This window comes from Chanos chanos, chromosome 4 (assembly GCF_902362185.1).
Source record: "Chanos chanos chromosome 4, fChaCha1.1, whole genome shotgun sequence".
Taxonomy (NCBI): Eukaryota; Metazoa; Chordata; class Actinopteri; order Gonorynchiformes; family Chanidae; genus Chanos; species Chanos chanos.
The window spans coordinates 11,300,695-11,326,031 of NC_044498.1; the positions used below are offsets into that span (position 1 = coordinate 11,300,695).

General features: G+C 43.2%; 2 protein-coding genes across 2 annotated transcripts; both read right to left on the reverse strand.

Moving 5' to 3' along the window:
• Positions 1-1,193: 1,193 nt before the first annotated feature.
• tbc1d7 (TBC1 domain family, member 7) lies at positions 1,194-4,255 on the reverse strand. The gene is made up of 8 exons (XM_030770660.1): positions 4,021-4,255; positions 3,556-3,672; positions 3,183-3,263; positions 2,849-3,039; positions 2,624-2,761; positions 2,241-2,386; positions 1,929-2,058; positions 1,194-1,826 (listed from the first exon to the last, which is right to left on the reverse strand). The coding sequence occupies exons 2-8, from the start codon at positions 3,665-3,667 to the stop codon at positions 1,740-1,742; spliced, it is 885 nt and encodes a 294-aa protein (XP_030626520.1). The 5' UTR covers positions 3,668-3,672; positions 4,021-4,255; the 3' UTR covers positions 1,194-1,739.
• A 643-nt stretch (positions 4,256-4,898) lies between these two features.
• On the reverse strand, positions 4,899-25,337 carry dspb (desmoplakin b). Its single transcript, XM_030770654.1, is given in 25 exon segments — positions 4,899-9,048; positions 11,066-12,892; positions 13,371-13,469; positions 13,583-13,690; positions 13,928-14,011; positions 14,357-14,519; positions 15,034-15,227; positions 15,465-15,603; positions 15,774-15,952; positions 16,410-16,585; positions 17,005-17,191; positions 17,345-17,471; positions 17,602-17,756; positions 17,946-18,032; positions 18,034-18,099; positions 18,216-18,341; positions 18,898-18,993; positions 19,128-19,232; positions 19,729-19,896; positions 20,213-20,272; positions 20,496-20,621; positions 22,103-22,250; positions 22,515-22,648; positions 23,924-24,017; positions 25,054-25,337. Coding segments are annotated over 25 exon segments (8,082 nt in total). The 5' UTR covers positions 25,233-25,337; the 3' UTR covers positions 4,899-5,793.

A 25,337-nucleotide genomic window follows, 5' to 3' on the forward strand; every position in this document is an offset into this window, starting at 1 on the left:
AAGTGGGACTACTAAAACTGTGCAGAGATTTTGTGCTAGGACTATTTTTTAAATTCTGGATGCAAAGCTGATACTCAAAGGTCTGTCCAACACAGCCAGATACATCTGGGATCATGTCTCAGCTTCTGCTGGCCACATCAGACTCTTGTGAGGAGAGAGAGAGTGCGAGTGTTTGTATTCAAGACATGGTTGGATCTCAATGTCTGGCAGCACATTGCAACATATATCTGTGTTTTTAAATTTTTTTTTTTTTTTTTTTTTAAACACAGTTTTATGCGATACAGGCGAGGTGTGTATGTATAATCCATGCTTGCATCTCTGTAGTGGGGAATGGTTTCATTTTCCCGCTATGCACTAAGATTGGGATGAGAATAAAAAAGATTCACGATGGAAGACCAGATACAGAACAAGAACAATAGCTCCCATTCCAAGAATACCATTGGCCTGTCTACCTTTTTTTTTTTTATTCTTTCTGCCTGTGGGCTCATAGTTGGTTATGTTACAGCAGATGCTGTTATGGATTTCTGAGTTTACTCTGAAGAGCATGAGGGTGTGTGTGTGTGTGTCATGTTGGCTGTCACTCATGTGGGATCTCTGATTAAGACTTTCTAGAACATCAGCTCTATGTCCAAAGCTTCAAGCTAACATCTCTTCTGTTTGAACATAAACAGACCACGCAATCAAACTGGAGCAAAGGCCCTGAATGACAGCAACTCTAAGAGACAGACTGGGCACTGAGCAATAATACTATGAATGGTACATGTCTGGTTTAACTGTTGTGTGCGTATGTATGTATGTGCGTGCGTGTATGTATGGTCAGATCTGTTGGTTTGTGTGTGCAAGGCCCCAGTGGGGTTCATATCCCACAGATACGTCCTTTGTTTGTTCTTCTATTCTGTGCAAAGTTCTAATCTCTCTTTCCTCCAGTCTGAATTAGCTTTCTCTGCAGGGAACACTTCAGTTGAGCCCCTTCTGTTGTGTGCAATCAGGACCTCAGTTGTGTTTCCCTACACAAAGTGGAAGTTGGTGTTTTTGCTGTAGTCCTCTATGTCTCTCTGTGATCTCGACAGAGAGACTGCTGTGCCAAATGAAGGCTGTGTTCAAAGACCTCCAGTCCTCACACGAGAGACAAGAGTCCAAAAATAATTTACAGTACTAGTGAAGAAGTTTTTTTGTTTTTTTTTGTAATTTTATTCTTTTATTTTTATCACTCACTCCAAAACTGACAAGTTGGAAGTTTTGTGTGGCCAAAAAGGATGAATTTTTAAGTCTTTGAAACATTTCTAATTGACTTTGATAAACAAGACAGGGCATTAATAAAGAACTGTTGTGAGGACAGTTCTCGCAGACACACATGCACACGGATCTATGTAGAGCAGGTTAACTGACATTTTTGAGCAGTGTATGTGTTTTGTTTACAGTCTTGCTGTACTTGTCACTTATTCCTCTCTCGTGCTGCTATTGGCTGAGCGAATTTTGTCTAGAGAGGATGTGCATGTAATGTTGTAACCCACTGTTGCTCTTGGGTGATGTATGCAGTTTCTGATGTAAAGAAACCTTATTAAAAAATACATTCAAACTTGAAGACCGTGAGTTTTATATAAGTCCTTTCAGTTACAGAAAGACCCAACGGCCATGTAGTGCTGATAAACATACATTGCCTGAACTCAGTCATATCCTTATAGATAAAGTTGTCGGCAGATGTTCTACATCTGTATGTGCATATGCATGCGCGTGTGTTAGACAGAGTGCATCGGGGTCCCACAGTATTTGTGCCATAAGTCTATGGCCTTGGTCACTATGGCATCTGTGTTTTCCTGTGGCAGCTAGAAAGAGACAGAGAAGTTGGGTGAATGAAGATAGTAGCACTGTGATGGTAAGATAACTGAAGCAAGATATAGGTCTTGCTGATTACAATGTGCACTAACATTGGTTAGGAAGTTGGCCACACTCTCAGGTCGATTCATTCCCATGAGCATAATCTTATAGGTAAGTAGAATCTCCATCGCGACAAAGACCAGGATCTTACAGGAGCCACTGATAACTTTATCCCACACCCTGATAACCAATAACATAAAACAGATGAATCAGTATCACTTAATCACGTCCTGTCTTATGCACGAACATTTGAATGGGGAGATACTTTAGTGTATTGTGTTGAGTCGGTGAGAGATGAGTGTGTTCTGAAGAAGATACTAAAGTGTGCTAGTGGGTGCAGACCAGCGTTTTTTGGGTCGTACCTTTGCAAGCTTGTCTCAGGCAGGCATCCTGCGAAACAGCGTCTAAACCAGAGAGAGTAGGGCAGAGCTGACAAGCAGCCAGATGCCTTAAGATGGGCCAACAGACGACTGTCCTCCTGAGAGAGGAAGTGCTCTAGACTCTTTGGCTAAGAGAACGAGAGCAAGGAAAACACTTTTGGTGACCCAGTGACCAAGTTAATAGCTAATGTAAATACTATACTTCCGTAGTGTAGTTCTCTGATACTTTCTTATTGTTGTCAAAGATACCTGTGTACAAATTTATAGTATATTAACTGAAGAGAGTCCGAAGCTTCGTTACATATTCCAGATAAGGAAATGGTGCACACTGTAAAACACACAATGAGACTGTGGTGCAGACTCACAAGATGTGGTATGGAATCTCCAAATTTGTTGTTAAACTGGTTGACAAAGCATCTGACCAGCCAATAGCAGTCCACCGGGTCATCAACAATTTCTTCCATCGCTTTGGCAATGGCCAAGAAATGTTCATCTTCTTCATCCTCAAGGAAACACAAACAAACACGGCTCAGACCTACTTACACAAACCTGCACACAGTATGAAGACGCGTTCTCTTACTGTTCCTCACAGGTTGCGTTAGCTCTGTCCTACGTGGCAGCTGCTGGTTCTCCAGCTGAAACATGCGAAGACAGAGCTCAGTGGGCGGTGTCGACGCATTAACAAATCGCATCGCTATGAGCGCTGCTTGCACATCTTCATACTGCTCCGCCCGATAACGTGTAACCAGCGAGTGAGAGTCACTGTGAGGTGGTAAGATACCTACAGGGATAAAAATGCCAACAGTGTGAGGTTTAACATGTTACAGTAGCACTACAAGTTTTCTATTAGTACACAATACAAACAGATATATTCAGACTGGGAGAATCGCTGGCATTGATTTGTGTGTCTGTGTATGGTCTCACCAAGAAGGACCTTCCAAACATGAATCCTGTACATTGAAGGCAAAGGGAACCTCTGGCTAAATGTGCTCAACTTCTCAACATCTTAGGGAAAGTGAAAGAACTGTCATTAAACAACTGTCATCCTTTGATAGAGGAAGAACACTCACTAGCTGCACTTAGGTAGCATACTGTACACACACCCCGTAGGCAGAGGTCTTCCAACTCAAAATAATCACACAGGACTTCACAGCTATGAATAATCACAATTAGTTTGAGTTCCTGCAGGTCAACACAATTACAGCCCTAGACCTGTGTGACAGGGCTGTTACCCTAACATATTATCGTCACCACGCAGTTTGATGAAGACGAAGGACTATGACAGTAGAGTTCTTACCGAGAGGGTTGTCCTTCAGTAGTATCTCGAGAGACTTTTTCTCCTCCACTCCCCTGAAGCCGACTTTCTCATAGTATGCTGACCGAAAATTTCTCTGCGGGTCGTCGGCCATGTCCTCTTTTAAAAAAAATAAAATTTAAACAAATAAATAGACAATAAGAGCACAGCTTCATAAGGACATCTCTTCATTCCACAGCACTACACTGTATACAATTACGTTCTTATTCCACAGTCATACAGGAGCGAACAGCGCTAATCTGACAAGTCTCTCGATTCAAAGATTTGTAGCAGGGAGGGCAAACACCGCTCCCCCATAATCTAGTGATGACAAATTGGAAGCTACGTTGTAGTGTTTAATATTACCTTCGAACACCTTGTTTCACTACAGTAAAAAAAAAATATATATGTAAAACTTTCAACGATGCAATCGACCACATAATCTAGCAATGCCGAAATAGGCCTCACCACATCCACGGACTTTCCCGATTTTAATCACCGGCAATGAGGCGTCCTGGCCCGTCAAAGTCGAAGTGACTCATATTAGCTTACATAAACACGTTCTTACAGTCCTCATGTTTTGTACACTGCGTCAGTCTTATATCTCGATAAATCAAGTGTTCCGTTGACCACCGGTGGAGTCTTGAACATGCAGAAAGGTGAGTGCTTGTCGCAGAGGGCACCTGTGATGTGTATTCTTCTTTGTATGGACCAAAGCCAGCAGGAGGCGTACCCTTCCCGATTAATCGAGCAGGCTGTCCGTGAAGATCATACCCTCGAACCGCAGGGTTTGCGACATACTGGAGTCTTATGTAAATTCGCCAATGTGTACTCGAGGGAATTAGGTGAAAGCTGTTCAGTTTACCTCAGACTCTCTCATAGATGCATGTTTTCTCCGCATATAATCCTAAAACAGTCTCATTGTAAATGAGCACCACATACAATTCGATCGGTTTACTCATAATTTGAAAGGCTGCATCTCACTACAGTTCAGTTGTTCTACAGTTAGGTTTAGGGATTTTCAGGCTGAACCTTTGGGCTCCTGTAATGTTTTGGCTGAAATCTGTATGTCCACGGGCTTGACTGCGAATAGGCCTACAAAAGTGGTTACTTTCTCAAGGCCATTCGGATAACTACTTTGAAAGGTAGATTATAACAACTATTTTAGCCTATTTATTAGTTTATTAAAAGAAAATAATTCTCTCTCTCTCATGAACTTAATTTAGCGAACATGGTGCTCAAACTTGCCTGAGTAAATCTTGATTTATAAAGACCACATGAGAACCAGAATGCGATGACTGCATCTGATTTTATTTTTGAGAAGAGGGTTAATTCAAACAGTTGATTCAAACAAACAGTAAGACAGTCATAATATGTAGAATGCAAAGCAGCATAGAAACACTGTTATAAAATCTACTAGTAATATAAAAGCATTGCAATATTTCTCACTTAAACTGTGAATGAAAAAAGGTACCTTAGTTTTTAAAGCAACATCAAATAACAGCATACCCCAAAAGTATATTCAATCTCTTCAAAATAATAGAAAAAAAGGATTTGTAATCAGCATTACATCTGCCCTCACACCTATTCATTCACATGTTAAATATTCCAGTCAAATACAATGACACGTGGTCACTGCACTAAACCACCAAAATGAAAGGACACAAAGTTATGTCATCACTTTAATAAGGTTACATTAGTTTAATAAATTTTAATGTATGCAGATAAAAAATACTTATTTAAAACATTTTTGGTATCATAGTAAAATGTTCAAAAATGATTATGAATCTTTAGGGACAATGATCTCACTCTTTTTTAAAGTAACAACTCAAATATGACATTATTAAGATGGAAGTGGTGTTAGACAGTGTGCTAGTGTTGACTTAAATCAATGGTATGAGAGTGTTAATTATAACCAATGTATGATATAAAATTATGACATGGCCAAGACAATGGCATGTTATGTGGATTAAGAGTATTGACCTATAATGACTGATCAATCATTCAGTAATATGACATGGCTAAGATGATAGCATGTAGTGTGGGATCAAATGTGTTACTTAAGCTGATGGTGTGAGAGTATTATTTATGAATGATGAATGTAATTAGTAATGTAACATGGATAAGGTGATGAAGTGTTAAGTACTTTCAAAGTATTGACCTAAATGTATGTTATTTAAAATGACAAGATTGTAAAATTGTTTTGTTCAGTGATGTAGTAATGTTGTAGTTTTTTTTGCTCTAAGACAAAGAACTTGAGCTAAAGGAGGTTCTATTGTAGCTGAAGCTGCTATATCTGGAGAGTGAAGAGGATGAGAATGTGAGGTCAACGCTGCCTCTCCGTGATCCTGTACGTGACCCTGAGGCAGAGCCAGGAGCAGATGAGGAGTTGTAGGGGCTGCTTATGCCACACGAGGAAGTGGTGGCTCCAGGGAGCATTCGGATCCCGGTTTTTTCCTCCACCATGGAGCCTTGCAGTGCCTCACGGTATGAGATCCTCAGCTTGGTTTTAGGGCAGGTCAGTGTCTTAGGGTGGTGCTTGGTATCCTGGAGCTTCTGCGCTGCCCGACCATCCAACCAGCCCAGGCGTACAGCTTCCTCAAGTGTGCGTCTGCAGCCGTGCTCAGGATCAAACAGCCCTCCAGTGAGAAACTGGAACTCTAGGAAACGCTGTCCAGCCTCATACGGCAACCATTTCTCTTTTACAGCCTCAGCTGCAGACATCCTCCGTTTTGACTTGACATCCTCAAAACCAATGTAGGCCTTCTGAGATGCTTTTAGCCGGTTGGCCATCTCATTATCTAGGATGCCAAGCCGGGTTGCCTCCTGGATTGAGACCCGACGGCCATTTTCTGGATTCACAATACCACCAGTGCAGGCCTGTGCCTCCAACAGTCTCTGGGCCGTGATGGAGTCAACGATGCCACGTCTTAGTGCCTCAAACACGCTAATCTTTTCCATCGTCTCTATGTGAAAGACTGCCCCCACAGGACTTTGTTCGTCAGTTGTGTCCTTAGGTGCTGCCAGTGTGATGGACACGCTTGCGATGTGCTTCAGAGTATTTGGTGAGGGTGGAGTTTGCTGTGGGGGAGTGCTCCCAACTGTTGTCACCTTTTCGGTTTTGACTGACGTCTGTGATGAAAACGAGGTTGTGGATGAAGGTGTGTGAGAGCTGAGGGGCTGGGTCTGGGGCTTGCTCTTGCTGGTTATGATATCAGCAAACTCCGTCAGTGTGAGGGCTTTTGAGCTGTACCTCTGTAAAGTGTCTTGATCAATCACACCCTTTTCCAGCAGCTGCTGCAGGTCATACTGGATGCCTGTCTTCCTGTCCACAATTACCAGCCGGGTGGAACCATCTGAAGTGGTGATGGTGATTTCCTCCCATTCACACTCTTGTTGAGAAAGCTCCATGTATGTTTCATAGTCTATCAGCTGCCTCTCATATGCCTCATGTACTGTCATCTCCTTATTGGTATCTGGATCAACAATCACTACCCTTCTCTTCCTTAGTGTGTTTTTCTGTGTCTGCTGCTGTGCTTGTTTCCTTTTGTCATAGAGTGGCAGGAGCACCAGTCCTGTTTCCTTGTCCGTGATGCAGCGACCCTTCAGCTGTAGGTAAGTAAGATTCTCCTGTGTGTTTGGGTCAAAGAAACCCTTAGTGTCATCTCCCTCGTCCTTCAAGATTTGATTCATCTCTTTGCCAAAGTAGCCCCTCTGATAAGCCACATCTACATCAATGCGGTGACTCTGTTTGGGATCGATGATTCCACCACTAGCTATTTGAGCCTCCAGAAGGCGGATGCCATGGCCCTTTTCAATCAAACCACGTTCAATGGCTTGGAAGAGGGAAATTACTTTCTCTGTGCCAGGGTCTTTGTAACCAGTGACAGCTCTCTCAGCAGAAACTAGCTTGTCTTTGAACTCTATGCCCACCAAACCCTTCTTACATGCCTCTTCAACTGTTAGATACTGGTTGTTGACAGGGTCAATCATGAAGCCTGAGGCAGCCTGGGCCTCCAGTAGCTCCATAGTGGTGCCTGGCCGAAGAAGCCCATCCTTCATGGCCTGGTAGATGGGCAATGTGCGGTCATTTGCCTCATCAAAGACACCAGCAATACAGGTGGATCCACGCAAATAAGCCCTCAGTCTATGCTCAATGTCTTGGCTGGTCAACTTGCCCTCTTTAAGTTGTTCAAGATCTGAGCGCTCCAGTAGTTTGGCATCTACAAGGTCTGTGACAGGGACCTTATCCCTCAGTCCCTGCACCATCATAGGTTTCTCTGGAGCTGGCAATAGCAAAAGACCTGTGGTGGGGTCGGTCTTGCATTGCTTCTTAAGGGTAACATAGCTTGCCCCCAGATGAGTACCTGGGTCAATGTAGCACTCTGGTTTTCCATTTAGGGCTTGGTAAAGGACATCATCAATTAGATCACGATCCATAGCAACATCTTTAGGGAGATATACACTGAGGACTGGGTCAAGCATACCTCCTACAGCCTCTTGAGCCTGAAGCAGCCTCAGAGTGGTTCCCTGATCTATCAGCCCTTTACGCATGGCTTGGCCCACTGACAGTGGCTTTGCTGTACTTGGATCTCTAAAGCCAACACAGGCTGCCTCTGCAACAAGTAGTCGCTCTTTGTCCTTATCGTCCACCATCCCACAAGAGCATGCCTCATCAACAGTCATTCTCACATTGGCTCTGGGGTCAATTATGTGGCCTGTGGCAGCCTGAGCCTCCAGCAGCATGACAGCAACATCTTCACTGAGAATGTTTTCTCTCTTCGCCTCTGTAATTGGCATCCTACCCTGAGGACCAGTAGCCACTCCTGCAATGACCCCAGTACCTTTTAGGCTTAGTCTGATGTCAACTGCCACTTCTGGAACACTTCGTTTCCCATTCAGAAGCTGATCAAAAGTCACCTGGTTAATAACGCCACAGTCACGCAGTTGCTGGGCAGTGACCGTCTTGCGCACACCTTCAAAGACCAGTGTGGATGGGTCGACAGTGGTCTCTGTCTGTGTGAATCTACTGCAGGTGTCAGGTTGTTGCTGTAGGCTCAAAAGCTCCTGCTGCAGTGAGTCTCTGAGAGCTTTGAGCTCAGTGTACTCCTGCTGCATGCTCTGTAGTTGCAGCTTGTAGCGCTGATCTATCTCCTTCAACTTCAGCTGCAACTGCTCTAACTCATACCTCAGGGTGTCACGCTCACGCTCCAAACGGGAGCGATCTGAGTCTAGCTGCCGTACATGGCTCTCCTGTGACTCGTACTGGCTTCTCCATTGGCCAGACTCTTTTCTGATCTTCTCGTTCTCTTCCTGGAGACGCTGTTTGAGACGTAGCTCTGACTCCAGTGACAGTTTGATGCTTGTTAGCTCCTCCTGCAGCTTCTGTAAACGAGCCAGATCTTGTTCCATTGCCTTTATCTTCTTCATTAGAGCATCTCGCTCTTGCTGCAGCTCGCTGCATTGGGACTGGTAAGTCTGAATTGTGGAAGATGTCTAGAAAGAAGGAAAAAGGATGAGGGGAAGAGAGATGTAAACAGTATTAGTGTCAATGTATTTTTTTAGAAATTATTCACAACTTCATAGAACTGAATCCACTAAAACGAGAGATATATTGGGTCAATAGTCACCCCACACAGACACACACACACGTGCACAAACATGTAAACAGAGTGTACATATCAACACTGAACATGATCTGTTTCACAGAAACAAGAATACAAATGCATAACAAAGAACAGGGATGCAATGGTACAGTGCGCCCATGGTTGGGTATGTATCACGTTTTCTCGGGCTATGGTAACGGTACAGTTTCAGTATCTTTACACTAAAGAAAAAAATAGAAACACATCACCCTTTAAACAGTGAACTCTTTATTTTGCCTACTGGCAAATAAAATTTTGCATTCAGAAAAATGGCAGCATAACTGACTAGGCTGACAGTGGCAAAGCAATGCTTGCAGACTGTAATTTCTTTACGTTCTTCTTTCTCTCATCATTGATTTGAACGCTGAATCCAAAATGTTCCCACACAGCAGATTTGTACAATGGAGTATTAGGGCCACAATGAGGATAAAACATTCCAAGATTTCCTTCAGGATCAATAAAATATCTATCTACTGAGATTTCGAGAATAAGGTCGTAATAGTACAAAAACGGAGGCGTAATTTTACGAGAAAAAGTTGGGATATTACGAGAATACTGTCATAATTTTAGGCTACATGTTATTATAAAGGGGAAATATCAGGAGAGCGGCTATGTTAAAATGAGGAACGTGGAGCATCTTGAAGTTACATTTCAGTAGAGGTTTCACAAATAATGCTGCCACTGTCTGTCCTCACCTGTTTTGTTGGTTGCTGGTAATGTATTTTCATAAAAATTATGATTTTACGATTTTGTTCTTGTAATATTATTATTTTTTATTGTAAAACTACGACTTTATTCTCATAACATTACGGCTTTTTTTTTTTTGAAATGTTATGTCTTTATTTTGATAATTTGATGACTTTTTTTTTTCAATTTTGACTTTATTCTCGTAATATTATGACCTTCTTCTTGAAATCTTTTTTTCTCCCTCAATGTGGCCCTAATACTCCATCATAGATTTGAAAGACAGCAGTGCCACATCAAATTTGCTTCTCTCTGTCTTGCTAGCACTCGCCATTGTCACGTTGGAGCAGAGAGAACATTTGTTTTTAGGCTTCCCTCTCTTCTCTAGTTCGTATTTGCATACAGAGCACTGCTAGGCTCCAAGGAAATTCTTACAGGCTCAAGAGATGTTCTGTGGATTTGAATGTACAATGTGTGTGTAGTCTGCAGCGCAGTAAGCAAGTTTTGGAAATCATAGGAAAATGAAAGGCATTTCATAATGCTGCGGTTCCCATGTGCATACTGAACCGTTGGGGGGCGTACCAAACGGTTCGACAACATACCATGTACCGTTGCATCCGTGACAGAGAAACAGAAAAACATTGACATGGCCTACAAGTCACATTATTATTTATCTAAACAACTATTGCACCAAATATCTATGATTCCATCCCAAACTAAAGAAATCTAAAGGAAGTAATGAATGAAATCTACTTGGAATTTGCACACAAATCACACAAAGACAATATTTCAGTCAGAAAGCAAGTGATATGCATGGCAGCAGCACTTGATTATCATTTCAGATGCTGTGATCAGAAACTAAAAAGCATGCAGCATTTGGCACAGAGCACAGAGAAACAGGCTGTCTAAAGCAGGCAGGAGACTGAGGCAGAGAGATTGATGAGGATGGCAGGTGATTTCTTTGGATTCACCCTCAGAATTGCAGCCTGAGCTACAATCAACAAAAGCAAAAAGAAGCCAGCGTGCACAACGAAGATGAGTTGTGGCAATCAAGGCAAGAAGTAAGAAAGCATGGCTTCTGTCCAGCATGCAGTGAGATTGAAAAGCAGGCAGCGAGCTGTAGCTAAAGAGCAACGTCCTGAGGAAGAAAAATCTGAAAGTCCTAGAAGCTCTGAGCCTAATACCTCACTGGTTTGTTTTTGTATCTTCTGTATCTCCAACCGCAGTTTCTCTCTTTCCTGAGAGAGCTGTTTGATGAGGCCGTCATGCTCAGCAGTGGTGCGTTGGCTGTCCTGGAGCTGCTGTTGGAGAGCTGAAATCTGTGCAGCTGCCTCCTCATCTCCTTGCTGCCTGCTACTCTGGATCTCATCTCGCTCCTGCCTCGCAGTCCGCAGCTCTTCCTCAAGATGGAGACGTTCTTTAGTGAGTTCTTGTGTCAGGCTCTTCAGTCGGTTAGCCTCAGCAATGCTCTCATTCAGCGCACGGGTTTTTTCTTCCATGCTACGATGCAGAGTCTCGTAACGCTGGTTGGCCTCACGGACACGGCCCTGTTCCTGAGTCAGTTGCAGCCTTAGAGTCTTCGTTTCTGATTCCAGTGTAGCCAGACGCTGAGACACTGCGCTGTGCTCCTTTCGGCTGCGATCCAATGCCTCTTGCAGCTGTCTGATTTCTTCTTCAGCTGCCCGGGTGCCGGAACTGGTCTCTTCCAGACTCTTGCGCAGTGTGTTGATGGTGGAGGTATATTCTCGCATTGCCTGACTGCTTTTCTCCAACTGTGTTTCAGTTCTCCTGCGCTTGGCAGCTTCCTCCTGAGCCACACGGCCCTGGTGCTCCAACTCCCCCTCCAGTCGCTCCAGCTCCTGCTGCAGCTCCTGGACTCGGGCTTGCAGTCTAGCAATAGTTTGTTCCGCACGTCCCTTTTCAGTTCCTTGAGTCTCCAATTCGACACGGAGGAGGCTCAGCTCCTGTTGGGTGGAGCGCAACTGAACCAGCTCTTGAGATGAAGAAGTGAGTTTGGCACGTAGTTCGGCTAGGGCTTGCTCCAAACCCTCAGTCTCTGCCTCTAGGGCTCTTCTTCTGCGCAGTTCTTCCTCCAGAGCATGTGTCAAGCGGTTGATCTCACTATTCTTCTCTTGAAGAACACGTGTTGAGCTCTCCTGTGTCTGCTTCGACCGGTTCTCCTCTTCGTTCTTCTGGCTAAGGAGTAGCTGTACATGGGACTCCAGCTCACGTCTCCTCCTGGCCTCTTCTGTTACCACTGAACTCTGCAGCTGTGCCTCCTCTTCAATGCGTCTCCTATGTGCCTCCTCTTCCTTGAGAGAGACACGCAGCCTCCTCAGCTCCTCTTGGAGATCTCTGCATTCTGCCTCCAACTTTTCAGATTGTTGCCGCAAGGAGGAAGAATCTTCCTCTCGCTGCATTGAAAGTCGCTGCATGCTGGTCTGTGTTATGAGGATCTGAGACTCATACGTTTCTTTCACCTCCCTCATCTCCACACTGTGCTGTTGCCTTACCTTAGCCAACTCTGTCTGTGTCTCCTTCACACGCTGCTCCGCCTCCTCCAGCTGCCTCCGCAGACGCTCGGCATCCCGGGCTCGGTCCGACACCATCTTATCCAACTCAATCTTGGTGAAGTTGGCCTCATCAAGCTCCTTTTGTCTCCTCCGCATGGTTGCCTCGTATTCGTCCTGCTGACTGGCGTAACGCTCCTCTGCGATCTTCCTCCTCCTCTCCTCCTCCTCCAGAAGAAGCTGCAGGTGCTGAATCTGTGCTGTCAGATCCTTAAGTTGGGTTTGAGAGGAGTCCAGGCTATCCCTGGCAGCACTGCACTGCAAAGCCTGGCTCCTCTTCACCTCCTCCAGAGAGAGGAGATGCTGCTGTGACTCACTCAGCTGCAGCTGATACTGGGACAGTGCTTCCTTTAGAGATGCATTCTTAGCCGTGTGGTCTTGTATTTCTTCTCTCAGACGACGTAACTCCTCCTCCAGCAAGTCAATCCTGGTGCCCCGCATCTGAAGAAAGAGGAAAGAGGAAGATTGGTAACAGAGAGGGAGAGAGAGAGAACGGCATTAATACTGAGGCACCCCAATATGGCCATCAGCAGGTACAGAGGCCTGATGACAGCCGATCTATTACTAATGCCACCAACTCTAACCAAAACCATTTGATGAAGAACCTGATGTGCACCTGGACGAGGGTTGGAAATGTAAATTCACAAATATATATAAACTATTATGCATGATGAAACAGGATCTTTTATCTTCCTAGTCCTTTTAAGTTTTAAGACCATATCATTAAGGATCAGAACTGAGAGATTTGAAGAGAAAACTTGCTGAAACACTGCTGAATACTCTTGGTGTGTTCCAATATAAGCTGGGTCTTCACTATTGATGGCACTGTTATATGTTGCTATGTCAGGAATTTTCCTCTTTGTATTTGTTTTTAATAGCCATGGTAATATTACGGAGATGTTTTCATAGCTTTGATTACCTTCAATTCCTCCATATTCTTTAGTGACACTGTCAAAAATTTGTAGTAATCGCTGGATCGTGTCTGCAGTTCTATGTAACGTGCATGCAGATCGGAAACCTGAAAGAGTGACATGCGGAATGATACAGTGCATCATACACAAACAACTCTGCATATGTTTGCCAGACTGACAGACAGTGAATTGGATGTGTGTGTGTGTGTGTGTGTGTTACCTCCTGTATAACTGCAGTAGATGGAGACTGTAGCATTGTTCTTTTTATGGGTATGTTGAGCAGAGTCTCCAGTCCTGCACTATAAGATGCTAACTCCAGCTCATAGTCCTGCACAGATGTATTCTATTAATATTCATAGTAAAACAGCAATCTGTACATACTTTGTCAAAGCTGCACCCAGCCAGCAACAGGACTGTTGTCATATAGCAGTGGAAGTTCTAATTAAAGAACAGAGATAAAGACATGCAGACAGAGAGGAGAGGGAATGAAAGAAAGAGGAAAAACAGAGAGAGAGAAAGAGAAAGTGAAAGACAGATCCCTAGATATCCTTAGTGTCACTTTTACCTTGATGGCGCTCACACAGGTATCACCGTCTCTCTGTACAGTCTCCACATCCTCTCTCTTCCCTTTAATCTCAGTGTTCAATGCCTTAAGACACAGACACACAAAATGATCCAGTCCAACCAATACTGTAAATACATATACTACGTCATTACTATTATGTTATACCGACACATTCCAAACCCATGATCATATGAAATATCTAGTATGTTATTGAACATATGCTGTCTTGTGCTGAATGCCAAGTTAATTTCCTGTGTACCCCATGCGTTTGGTGAGTAAAGTGTTTCTGATTTTGATGATGTAATCATTTACTGACAAAATCACTTGATCATGTGTCTGAATGGTTCATTCACAACAGAACGGACTGAAAAATTGTCAGACAGTATCGACTGAGTCCAGTGCATTGTCAGGTGTTTAGAGAGGTATTACCTTTTGCTTGCTGAGGTGCTCCATGAGGACCGCGATGTCATCAGTTTTGGTGGCCTGTTGGGCGTCTAGACGCTGTCTGGTCTCATTGATCCATTCACTGAGAACAGAACTTGACCTCAAATACCGCTGCAGCTGCACCAGGTAGGAGTCCAGGTCCCTCAACCTGTGAGGAGAGAGAGAGAAAGAGAGAGATGATTGGAAAAGCAACTAAATGAACGATGACACCATTTTTTTCCGACAAAAGGCATAACAACATAATCCTAACAAAATGTATCCTTTCAGTCTGCTGCTACGAGATGTTTCTTTTGTTGCAATTGTGCATAGAACTGTAATGAATTCATCTTTATTTGTGTATAGTAGTGTAACATTTTATTTTATTATACTTATCTAATTTAGCTGATTAAATTTCTAAAAGCATTACAATGGTGTATACTGCATTTGTATACTACACTTCTATACATCATTGTTTTTATCCTTTTCTACTAAATGTAATGAGAATACTCGGAGAATGATCTGAATTTCCCTTTTTACAGATCAATATCATATTACTACAAGCATTAGTACATTGTGTTTTGTTCCGAGAAAGACAGAAACTGAGGGATGTGAAGGTGTTTGGCTTGCCGTCTGAGAAAAACAGAACTGTAATGACAGAGAACAGACATAAACAAGGGTCTTGCCTGCTGTCTATCTGTGTCTGAATACGTCCCCAGCGATCTGAGAGCTGGCCCACCCGTTCAGCATGCTGGGTCAGGTCCACATCACATCTGTGGCAGTTCCTCTCCATCTGATCATTATACTGACATGCTTTACTTAACTCTGTATTCAAAGAGCTCAAAATGCTCTGCTTCTGCTCCAGCTCACTCCGCATGCTCTACAGACATTAGAAAAAACGTAATTGTTTTAATACTCCAATAACGAATAACATTTACATACATACACAATGCATAATACATTTACATACATACACAATGCATAATCTTTCTACATCACACACAGAGAACAGAGCACATCAGAGATGGTGCGGGTAAGTGGGAAACATTTGATTGTATATGTGTTCTAAATCTGTGTGTGTGTGTGAATTTCTGGGATGACATAGTGTTTGTGTTACCTTTAGAGCATTCTGATATTCCTGGACCTCTTCTGGGTCCAGTGTGGTCGTGTCTCGCTCAGTCAGTCGAGCCTCAAAAACCTTCACCACATCCTCAGCCTGAAGTTCAGCCTGCAGCAGTGAACACACAGCCTTTAACCTGAAAGAGAATGACGGACAGTGAGAGAGAGAGAGAGAGATTGTTGTATAAAGAGAGACATGAATTATGACAAATGTGTGAGGGCAGAATTGGATAGCTCTGTCTGGCAGATGTCATAACTAGGTGTCACTGCGCGTGCGCATGTGTTTGTGTGTGTGTATGCACTGCACCTCTGTGAATAAGCTGTAGCACAGGTGTCCAGGTGGCTGAGTTTTTTGTCAATTATGTCGAGTTGGCTGCGCAGGAACTGGGCCTTATCAACATCGGTCATCCCCTCCAACTCTCTCAACACACGCTCCCTCAGACTGACAAACTGCTCTCTTATTGAGATGATGTCTCTATGCACCGCCTACATTCACACACACACACACACACACACACACACACACACACACACACACACACACAAATGTCAACTATTATCCATTTCTCAATGTCTTAAGGTATCTCTTTAAAGCTCTCATACATCTTAATATATAATCATGCCACATTACACTGATACACTGAGAGGGAGAGAACAATGGCTCCCCTGTTAGATCGTAAAGTGTTGTGTGAGTGATTATATGTGCACACATGTATGTTTGTCTGTGAAACACTGTGTCTATGTGTAAGTTTAAGTATTTCTATGGGCATGCATGAGCATAATTTTAAACGATATTTGTACACCCAAGGGTCTATATGTGTGAGAGTGTGTGTGTTTGGTAGAATGTATGTACGTGTCAATACCTGCATGTATTTCTGTCAGGAATCTGTATGGTGTATAAGAATGTGTCTACCTGCTCTCATGTGACTAAGTAAAAATGTACCTGTGTCTGAGTGATATGCTGGGCACACTCAGCAGGTGCATCTTCGCCCAGTGGAAGGTGTAAGTGCGTGGTGAGAGCTGACTCCGCCCCCTCTAACTTCAATCGGAGCACGTGCAGTTCACTCAACAGTGTTGACGAGGCCGTGACTGTAGTTTTAGTCTTAGACGACGCCGAATCTGTCGCGACGAGTTCTTGCACAGACTGCACTGATGACTGCACCTGCTTCGCCACCACGTGCTCCTGTACCAACTGTGCCGGCGCCGACGCCTGCACCTGCACCTGCACCTGCTTTGGCACCTGCACCTGCACCTGCTTTGGCACCTGCACCTGCACCTGCTTTGGCACCTGCACCTGCACCTGCACTGGTACCTGTGCAGCTGCAATATTGAGGCAAAAGAAATCTTAGTGTGTGTATAAATGATAATTAGCCTTAGCATATGGGTTTAGTAGTATCTAGTGGTGGCAGCAAAAGTGCTGCTGGTTTTCATGGTCTCACAACTATGGTTATTGTCAGATTGTAGCTAGATGAGCTATGTTTGCATGTGTCACTGTGCAGCCTTAATGTGTGTGTGAGAGAGAGTGTGTGTATACTCACTATAAGCTGGCAGTTGTATAACCAGCTGTTCATAGTGTTTCTGTGCTCCCTGGTACTGAGTCTCAATGTTTCTCTTGTCGTCATCTTCAAACATCTCAGAGCCCAAGCAATGTCTCTGGAACTCCTGATAGTGAGTTTCCAAACTCTTAATGATGCTGCGATACTCCTCCGGACGCATCCGAGAGAGCTGTAAACAGACACACCACAAACAAATGCGCGCGCGCACACGCACACGCACACACACACATATGTGAAGACTACACAATGACACATAAAACATTAGAAAGCAGACACTTATAGCTATATAATTGTTTGTCAGGTGTGGTGTTAGTGTGGTTACCATGGTGATGGTGAGGGAGTTGATGTGGTTGATGTCTTGGATGCAGTACTGCCAGGAAATCAGACTCCTAATGTTGATGAAGAGCTGGTTCCAGACTGACATTATCGCCTCAAAGTACTGCTCATTCCTTCAATGCAAAAGTCACACAACAAACAATTCTGACTATGCATATGTCTGTGGGTGAGTCTGTGGTCATCACAGTTCTTACTCGAGTGTGTGCGTGTGTGTGTGTCTGTTTGTGTGCGCAAAGCTCTTACTTGCCGGCCACACTGATAGACAGTGGGTTAGGTGGGGGCACCAGCAGACAGACAGAAGGCACTTCCATGTCCAGACCTCCAGGTCCAGTCACCAACCACTTACTGCGCTCAGAGTTATCTTTCAGTATAGCCTCGTCCCCTTTACAGATGACCTTCTGTTTCAAAGCACAAGCACACACACTCAGTCACAATCCAGATCCCGTTATTACAGAAACATTTCATTAAAATAATGCTAAATAAAATTAAACATGAAAAACACACATTACTGAAAGACTAGGAGAGGGGAAGAGTCATAAAGAGAGAGAGAGAGAGAGAAAGAGAGAGAGAGAGAGAGAAAATATTACCTGGTCTTGTTTAAATTCACACAGGGCCCTCACTATAACAGGGCTGTTGCTCTTTTCCTCTGGGTTTCTGGGTCTAAGTCTTACGATGCTCTTTCGATTTATTCACCAGTTGCTGGACCTGCTGTTTGTGCTCTGTCAACTTCTCACGCTCTCTCTAAATCACATAGATAGAAAGATCAAAGGTTAAAGTTTTGGGGTTGGGTCTTGTATATATGTGTGCGTTTGCGTGTCGGGAGGAGGACGGGAGAGCACGGAACTGGGCTATGTTACCTCCAGTGCCTTGGAAAGTTCCAGCAGGTTTTGCAAGGATGTTGACTTGTCACAGATGAATTTCTTGCGAATTCCCTCGTGATCTTTCTGCAACTTGCTGTATATTTCATTTGCCTCTTTAAAGAACTGAAAGAGACACAGTTATTCCTAATTGTTTTTGTCTGTGAGTGCGTTAGATGGTACGCGCTCCACCCAAATCTGACAGGACCTAACAGGTTCAGGTCATGCTTGGTATAAACAACAATAACACAGTGCTGATTGATTTAGTACATACTGACTATAGTGACATGCAGGTGACAGCACTGAGCTTTATTTTCATTTCACCGAACAACAAATGTCGTTCTTGACTGCTCGCTGTAGTCAGTGAGTGTTTTTAAACATTTTAAACATTCTTAGGATTAGAGTCAGGTCAGGTCTGCAAAGCCCTTTTTGATCTCAGCCATAAATTCTATCAGGCTTGGGTTTTGTTCAGACATACATTTCTACTGAAACTGCCAAACGGCACGCTACTATGTGTGTGTGTGTGCGCGTGTATGTGTATGATTTTGTGTGTGTGTGTGTGTGTGTGTGTGCATGTGTATATGCATGTGTGGGCATGTGTGCACTCGTGCATATGTATGTATGTATGTATGTGTGTGTGTGTGTGTGTGTGCGCGCGCGCATGTGTCTGTGTTTGTGTTACCTGGCTATAAGCTGCATTCTCCTTCAGGTGCACATGTATACATTTTGTAATCTGGAGGAGCCAACTCCACTGGGTCTGCAGAGTGTCCATGTAGGCCTGAGAGAGAGAGAGAGAGAGAGAGAGAAAGAGAGAGAGAGAGAGATTTAATTTTTTTGTCATAAATCACTCCAATAAATGTACAAATTAAAAAATCTTATTCAAAATCATTTTAAAAAAGTAAAAAGACAGACCTCGATCTTGTCAGAAGCAGGGTGATTGTTCTTGAGCAAGCTATCCACTTTAAGTTTGAGTTTATTAAGATCTCTCTCCTTCTGCTCCAGCTCACTCATCAACCTCTGAAAAATACAGATGCATTGAAACAACATTCTAGCAAACATATTTTTCCAAGCATATTTGGAGGGCATATGAGTACTTGAGTGCGTTTGTGAATCTGTTTTCAACACGAATTCCATTTTTCAGGTATTTTTCAGGCATTTCAGGTATTCTCAGGAGAGATCTCTTTTGGGTTTGTGTGTAGACGTGAATGTCTTTCCTGCATATGTGTATGGCAGAATGAGTTGTCTCTCTCCACCAGCTCAGACAGACTGGACAAATAAAAAATACCCTCAAAAGTCACCTGTTTCAAATCTTTCTGAACTCATTACAACTAATATCACTTTTTTTGACTATATTTTGGGCACAAGGTGTATATTTAAAAAAAATCTTTATAACGTTGCTTTGAACAAAGTTGCTTTAGACGAAAGCATCTGTGAAATGATTAAATGTAAATGTAAAGTCTAAGTGTCTGTTCTGTGTGTGTGCTGGTGTGTATGTGTGCATGTGAGTTCTTACTGAGTAGCTCTCCTGTTTCTGGGGAATATACACGTCGATGTTTTTGTTTCCCCAGTCAAACACCAGCTCCTCTTCCTCTCTGTCATTCACCCACATGATTTCTCTGGAGATCTCCTCAATGATGCCCTGAAGCTCCCTCAGCTGACTGCTACGCGCAAAAGACAGTTTCTAAAGAACCAGAGTGAAAAGAAAAAATCACTGATCTAAATATACACAATAATTATATGCATAATTTAAAGGAATCCAGCACATCTGCAGGATGTGATAACATACTTGAATAAGGCTGTAAGGCTTGATACTGGTTATTTTACACACACACACACACACACACAGACAGACAGACACACACACATATTACACACATGTATATTAATATTAGCTCCCCTGTTGTGTACTGATGTTATCTGAAACCTGCAGACTGCCAACTCACCATCTGTCAGCTTTTAATGCGAAAGAACTTGGAATATCGACATTCATTTCTTACCTGTAGGCTGTCCCACTCCTGATCAAGTGCATGCAGGTTAGCTTTGTCTCCTCTCTGGATCTACAGTGAGCAGTGAGGAACAATTACCGCTACAGATCATTTCAAACATGTACAAGTACATACATGACCACACAAAGTTGTTTTAGTTTGTGTACAATGTTTCTGTGCCATATGGGTGTGTGCATGTCACTTTCAGTGTGCACTGTTCCAACGAGGTCCTTTATGTTTGCATGTATTCGTGTGTGTGTGTGCGTGTGTGTGTTCGTGTGTGTGTGGTATTCACCAGTTCCTCTCGGGCTCTGTCCACTTCCGTACTCCTTTGTATTTGGCTCTGGTATTTGTTGTGACTGAGAATCTGCTGCTCAATGGAGGCTGGGTCATCTCCCCATGGCGATGTCTCTATTAAACGCTACAAATACACACACACACACACACACACACACACACACAAGAAGTGACAAGGACTTAACTAACTAGTTTATGTTGAAAAACCCGCATATATGAATGAGTGTCACACTGGTCTCCATGCCCTGCGCTGAGTGAAAACTCTAGAGGGAGACAGAAAGCTCAAAGCACTGACAACCATAAATCTTTTTTATAGCGAAAGCCTAACTGTTATGTGAGGCATTCCAGAAGCTAAAACCTGAACAGAGATAGGAAAGAACTGGAATGATCCATTTTCTCTTTCACTCTGGTTCTCTCTTGTTCTATCTTGTTCTCTCTCTCTCTCTCTCTCACACACACACACACACACATACACTCTTTGCTCAGTTTTCTCCCCCTTTGCAGCAAAGTTGATCTTTAACTCTTCGAACACTAACTTTTTATACACAGTAACAACAATAATAGCACATACAACAAAACCCTAACATCTACAACATTTCAAAATACAATTAAATTGTTTATGTACCATAATAATACATAAAATCCTGAGAAGAGAACAAATACATAAAACCACTCATGGAGATAGCTGCTTATCTTTCTCTCACTCCCACACTCTTTATCTTTGACTCTCAGGAACACCAGGCTGTTTTACATTAAGTTAATGACCCTGTTGCTCAACACATGGGGTTCTGGCTGAGTGAATGTGTACATATGCATGGCAGTCAGGGTTAAACTGAAATGTTTGAATTGTGGAGCAGTGTTGGAAGTTTTTGACCGTTCTACTGTGAGGTTAGACTACAGTTTGGTGTTGTGGAAGCCAGACAGGGTTATTCCAGGGGACACAAATCCACCTCCCTTTTACAGTGGGATGGTTTTACTGTGTTAAAATGCAGCGAGCAAGAGAGCAGCCAAATTCCATTCCACCATTTTACGTTCAGTTAAATTACACTCAAGCTTGTTCCACTATGGTGAAGCAATGCCTTGGGGATATGACTTCTGGGGTGGCAGTACCCAATTTTTACATTTGGTATATGTAAACATTTAGTAGAAGTGTTTTGTCATCTCACTTTAATTAATGAGCTGTGAAACATTAAGGATTTAGTACTGAGCTGCTGAACTGCTGAGCATTATACTTGTTAATTCAGCAAATATCCTTATCAGGATTAGTTTAAAATTTTTATTCTTCAGGTCAGCAATCAAAAACCTGTGGAGCAATGACAAGTCCTTTGCTCAGGGTCACGCTGTAAGTGACCTGTCGTCATGTTTGGGTGTCAAAAGCAAAACCCCCAAGTTACGAATCCATTTCCCTTATCACACTGTAATTAAACGCAGTGAAGTCAGTGCTGAAACTGTTTTGATGTGTCCACTTTCAGTCTCTCATAAACAGGGTTATTCTTTCTATACATATAGTTCTCAGCAAGATGAACTTATGAGGCCTCAGTGAATAAGTGACACTGAGAAAAAGAATTTGGGACCGCTCGTTGAGATTCAGTTCTCTCTGCGTACCTTCTGCTGTGTGATCCAGCCAAAAGCCTCCGCAAAACTTCTGCTTTGTTCCTCCCAGCTGAAGCTTCCCCTGCTGCTTCTCTTCCTCTGCAGGGAGCCACCAAGAGCCATGTGCAGACCCCTCAGCTGCTCTTGACACTGTTCCATACTGGAGAGAGAATCGGCTCAGCAAAACAAGTTTGTGCTATACAACTCTGTCTCTGCAATGGTACTTGAGTTCAGGTTTGTGTATAAGTGTTTGCATTTAGTTTGCTTGCATACTCTGTAATTGCCGTGTGTCTATGTGTACGTACTCGTATGCTTGTGTGCAGGTGCACTGTGTTTGTGTGTGTGTGTGTGTGTGTGTTTGTCCGTGTGTATGTGTGTATGTGTGTGTGTGTGTGTGTGTGTGTGTGCTGGGTGGGTGGGATACCTCCTCAGCACATTATCATTTGGTTGGCCCATCTGTCTTAGGTCGAAGGCGAGAATCTTGAGCTGTTCGATAAACTCTCTGGATGTGACCATACATCGTTCTGCCTCTGCTGCCGCGTGCGGAGTGTCGCCGCCCTGCAGGAGATGCCGAGAATGACAGGACACAGTCAATGTAACCATACCGTTCATATTGATCATTTAGGAGTCTTGAGCTCCCGTTCATGTACAGTGATCTGTTAAAAATAAATACGTTAAGGCATTCTACTGTCATAGCAGATAATGGATACAGGCAGTCTGACATAAAAGTGCTCTGAGTCAGTCGTCCAACCCAAATCATTTCCAGAGTCAGCTCATGCTCAAGATTTATGACAGCTGCGTGATAGAGGTGTAAAATCCCTTCACAGAGAAAAAACATACTATTAATATCTCTTACATTAAATAAGCGGATCTTCAGATAAGTTTCACAGCTTCACCACCACAGAATTGCCCCCTGGGCTTTAAGCTACACAACATTAACATTTGGCAAAATGAAATGCCACAGTCGTATAGTCATATTTTCATTCGAAGGGTTCAAACATATCTAGCACGCCTTTTCCATATCTCGTGATGAATACTTTAAAAATCTTTTCACAAAACATGTCTCACTTCCAGTTTTAAATTCCAACCCCCTTGCCTCTCTTGGTTCTGCATAGGTGTTGGATTGCACATGAATACAAATTCTATTTTCCCTCTGGTCTGGTGCTCCTTTTAAAATTCTCAAACGCTGCTTGTTGCTATTGTGAGAGAGAATACTAACCAAGTCCTTTTTGTACCAGGGAGCTTTTCCATCAGACTACATGACAGGTTTAACGTGTCCTAGTCATCAGGAGCCAGGCAATATATATCATGACCCAAAAGTAGTAAAAACCAGCTTTGAGGACCAGTTACTAATCAACATACTTCTTTTGTTCAGCGTCAGAATGACACTACAGGAAAGGCGTTTAAGAACCGGATGGTATTCAAATGGAAATGAGTTACTAGAGTTACAGGGCTGTGCTAAACAAGTGGTTTGATTTAGTGATGTCACGTGTTTCTAGTTCAAGCAGGACAGGAATCCAGAGCCAGTAAGGTTTCTCTCTAGTTGAGGCCTCTACAAAATTGCTTTGCATCTAGTTGTTGGTATAATGCTTAAATTCTCAGGACTACATGCATCCTAGACTATTCCCAGTATGGGTCTCTTATCAGATATGAACGTAGTCAATCCCTGTCACTATCCACACGTCCACTGTGATAAGATCCAGGTGTGAATAAGATCAGCGCAGTCAGTGTTCACAGGAAACAAACACAGCTGTACATATACGTAAGTTCAGGACTCCCTGAGCTATTTTCTGAACTGAATAGTGGTGTAGTTTAGCTGTGCTGAATACTCACGCCCTGCAGAATGTGTTCAGCCTTCTGCAGGTAATCCTGACACTGCTCGTGCAGAAAGGCGGCCCTCTGATGAAGGTTGCTAGTTGAAGAGGACCTGGAGGGACAGACAGGTGAGTTGTAAATCATTAAAAGGCTTCTGCTTAGTTGATCATAGAAACTCCAATTGATATCCAGTCGAACTCTGTGTGTCTCATTCAAACAACCGCCTTAAGGACAAACTTATCTCAGACAAGTGCCAAGGAGCATACTTTGTTCCGTCCAAAATTCTTATTTTCTCTTCTTTGACAAATCCCCTGTATTGTAAATATTATTAACGATCATTCTGATAATTCAGTTTTATTTGATAATAATTCGGCGCAACTGGATTTACTTAAAATTGCAATGCTGGGGTGCTGTGATTTTTGCTGCAAATTCCGGTGAATGAATCGTGTTGTTGTTGTTGGCAACATGACCTTCATTTTCAGCTGGATGAAAGGGAAACGCCTTAGCTTTTCAGATTATTTTTCATTGTCGGCTGACCGAATTTAAACGGAACCGAGTCGTGATTCGGTCAGGAGCTTTAGAAGAAAACGATTCTTTCGCGAAGCATTAGAGCTGGTATTCAAAACATGCTGAACAATTAGATTCATATCGTTTGGATGCGAACTTGCGGGTGAGACCACAAACGTATCGTCATATTTACTTTTACGAGTCGGTCCTCAGTTATGCTGTTATTAAAACTGAAACGGCCATGTCACACAGTCAGTCTACTTCTCTCGCGGGACTGTGAAAATGAAATGAATTGCCTATGCGGACAGTCTCTCAAACTTTCGGTCCCATGGAAACCCAACAAGGGGGGCGTGACATTAGGATTTGTCCTACATCTGAAAAACGACCGTTCGACGGACCTTAAAATAAAACCCTTACTTTTCAACACATTATATGAAACCATTGCAAACTTTGTTCAGTTGTAAAAAAAAAAACCCAAAACAAACAACAACAATAATAATAACTGGGTTATTTTAACATTAATTGTAGGCCTGAGCACACCTGTCTCTTACAGAAGTAATCTTTTATTCGGCCGAAGTACTTTAGTAATTAGTAATAACAGAGTTTGCAATGCTGATTGACTTAATAACCGAAATACATACATTTGTCCTCCGCCCAGGGATCCTCTAGAGAAGGTGTAGACCTCTGTGTACTCTTGTCCGTATCCGTTACCAGACTGCAACACCTCGCTCCGAGCATACGGATAGCTGGCACCGGTGAGGTCGTTACGTGAGCCGGTCCGCCGGCTCATGGTGTGCAGCGCACGCTGCGAACTGTACATGTTGAAGTTTGTATTCAAATAGTAGATACGAAGTGAGAAAAATAAAGTTGAAATTGGCTGCGCAAGAAGCGTCGCGCAGCAGCGAAGCGAAGCGGAGTGGACGAG

Excerpts from the sequence above, each read along its gene's own strand:
- tbc1d7 (XM_030770660.1), bottom strand. The coding sequence starts at position 3,667 with ATGGCCGACGACCCGCAGAGAAATTTTCGGTCAGCATACTATGAGAAA. Across the intron at positions 3,264-3,555 it reads ACTGAAGGACAACCCTCTCG|ATGTTGAGAAGTTGAGCACA; the intron begins GTAAGAACTCTA and ends ACTTTCCCTAAG. Across the intron at positions 3,040-3,182 it reads TGTTTGGAAGGTCCTTCTTG|GTATCTTACCACCTCACAGT; the intron begins GTGAGACCATAC and ends TTATCCCTGTAG.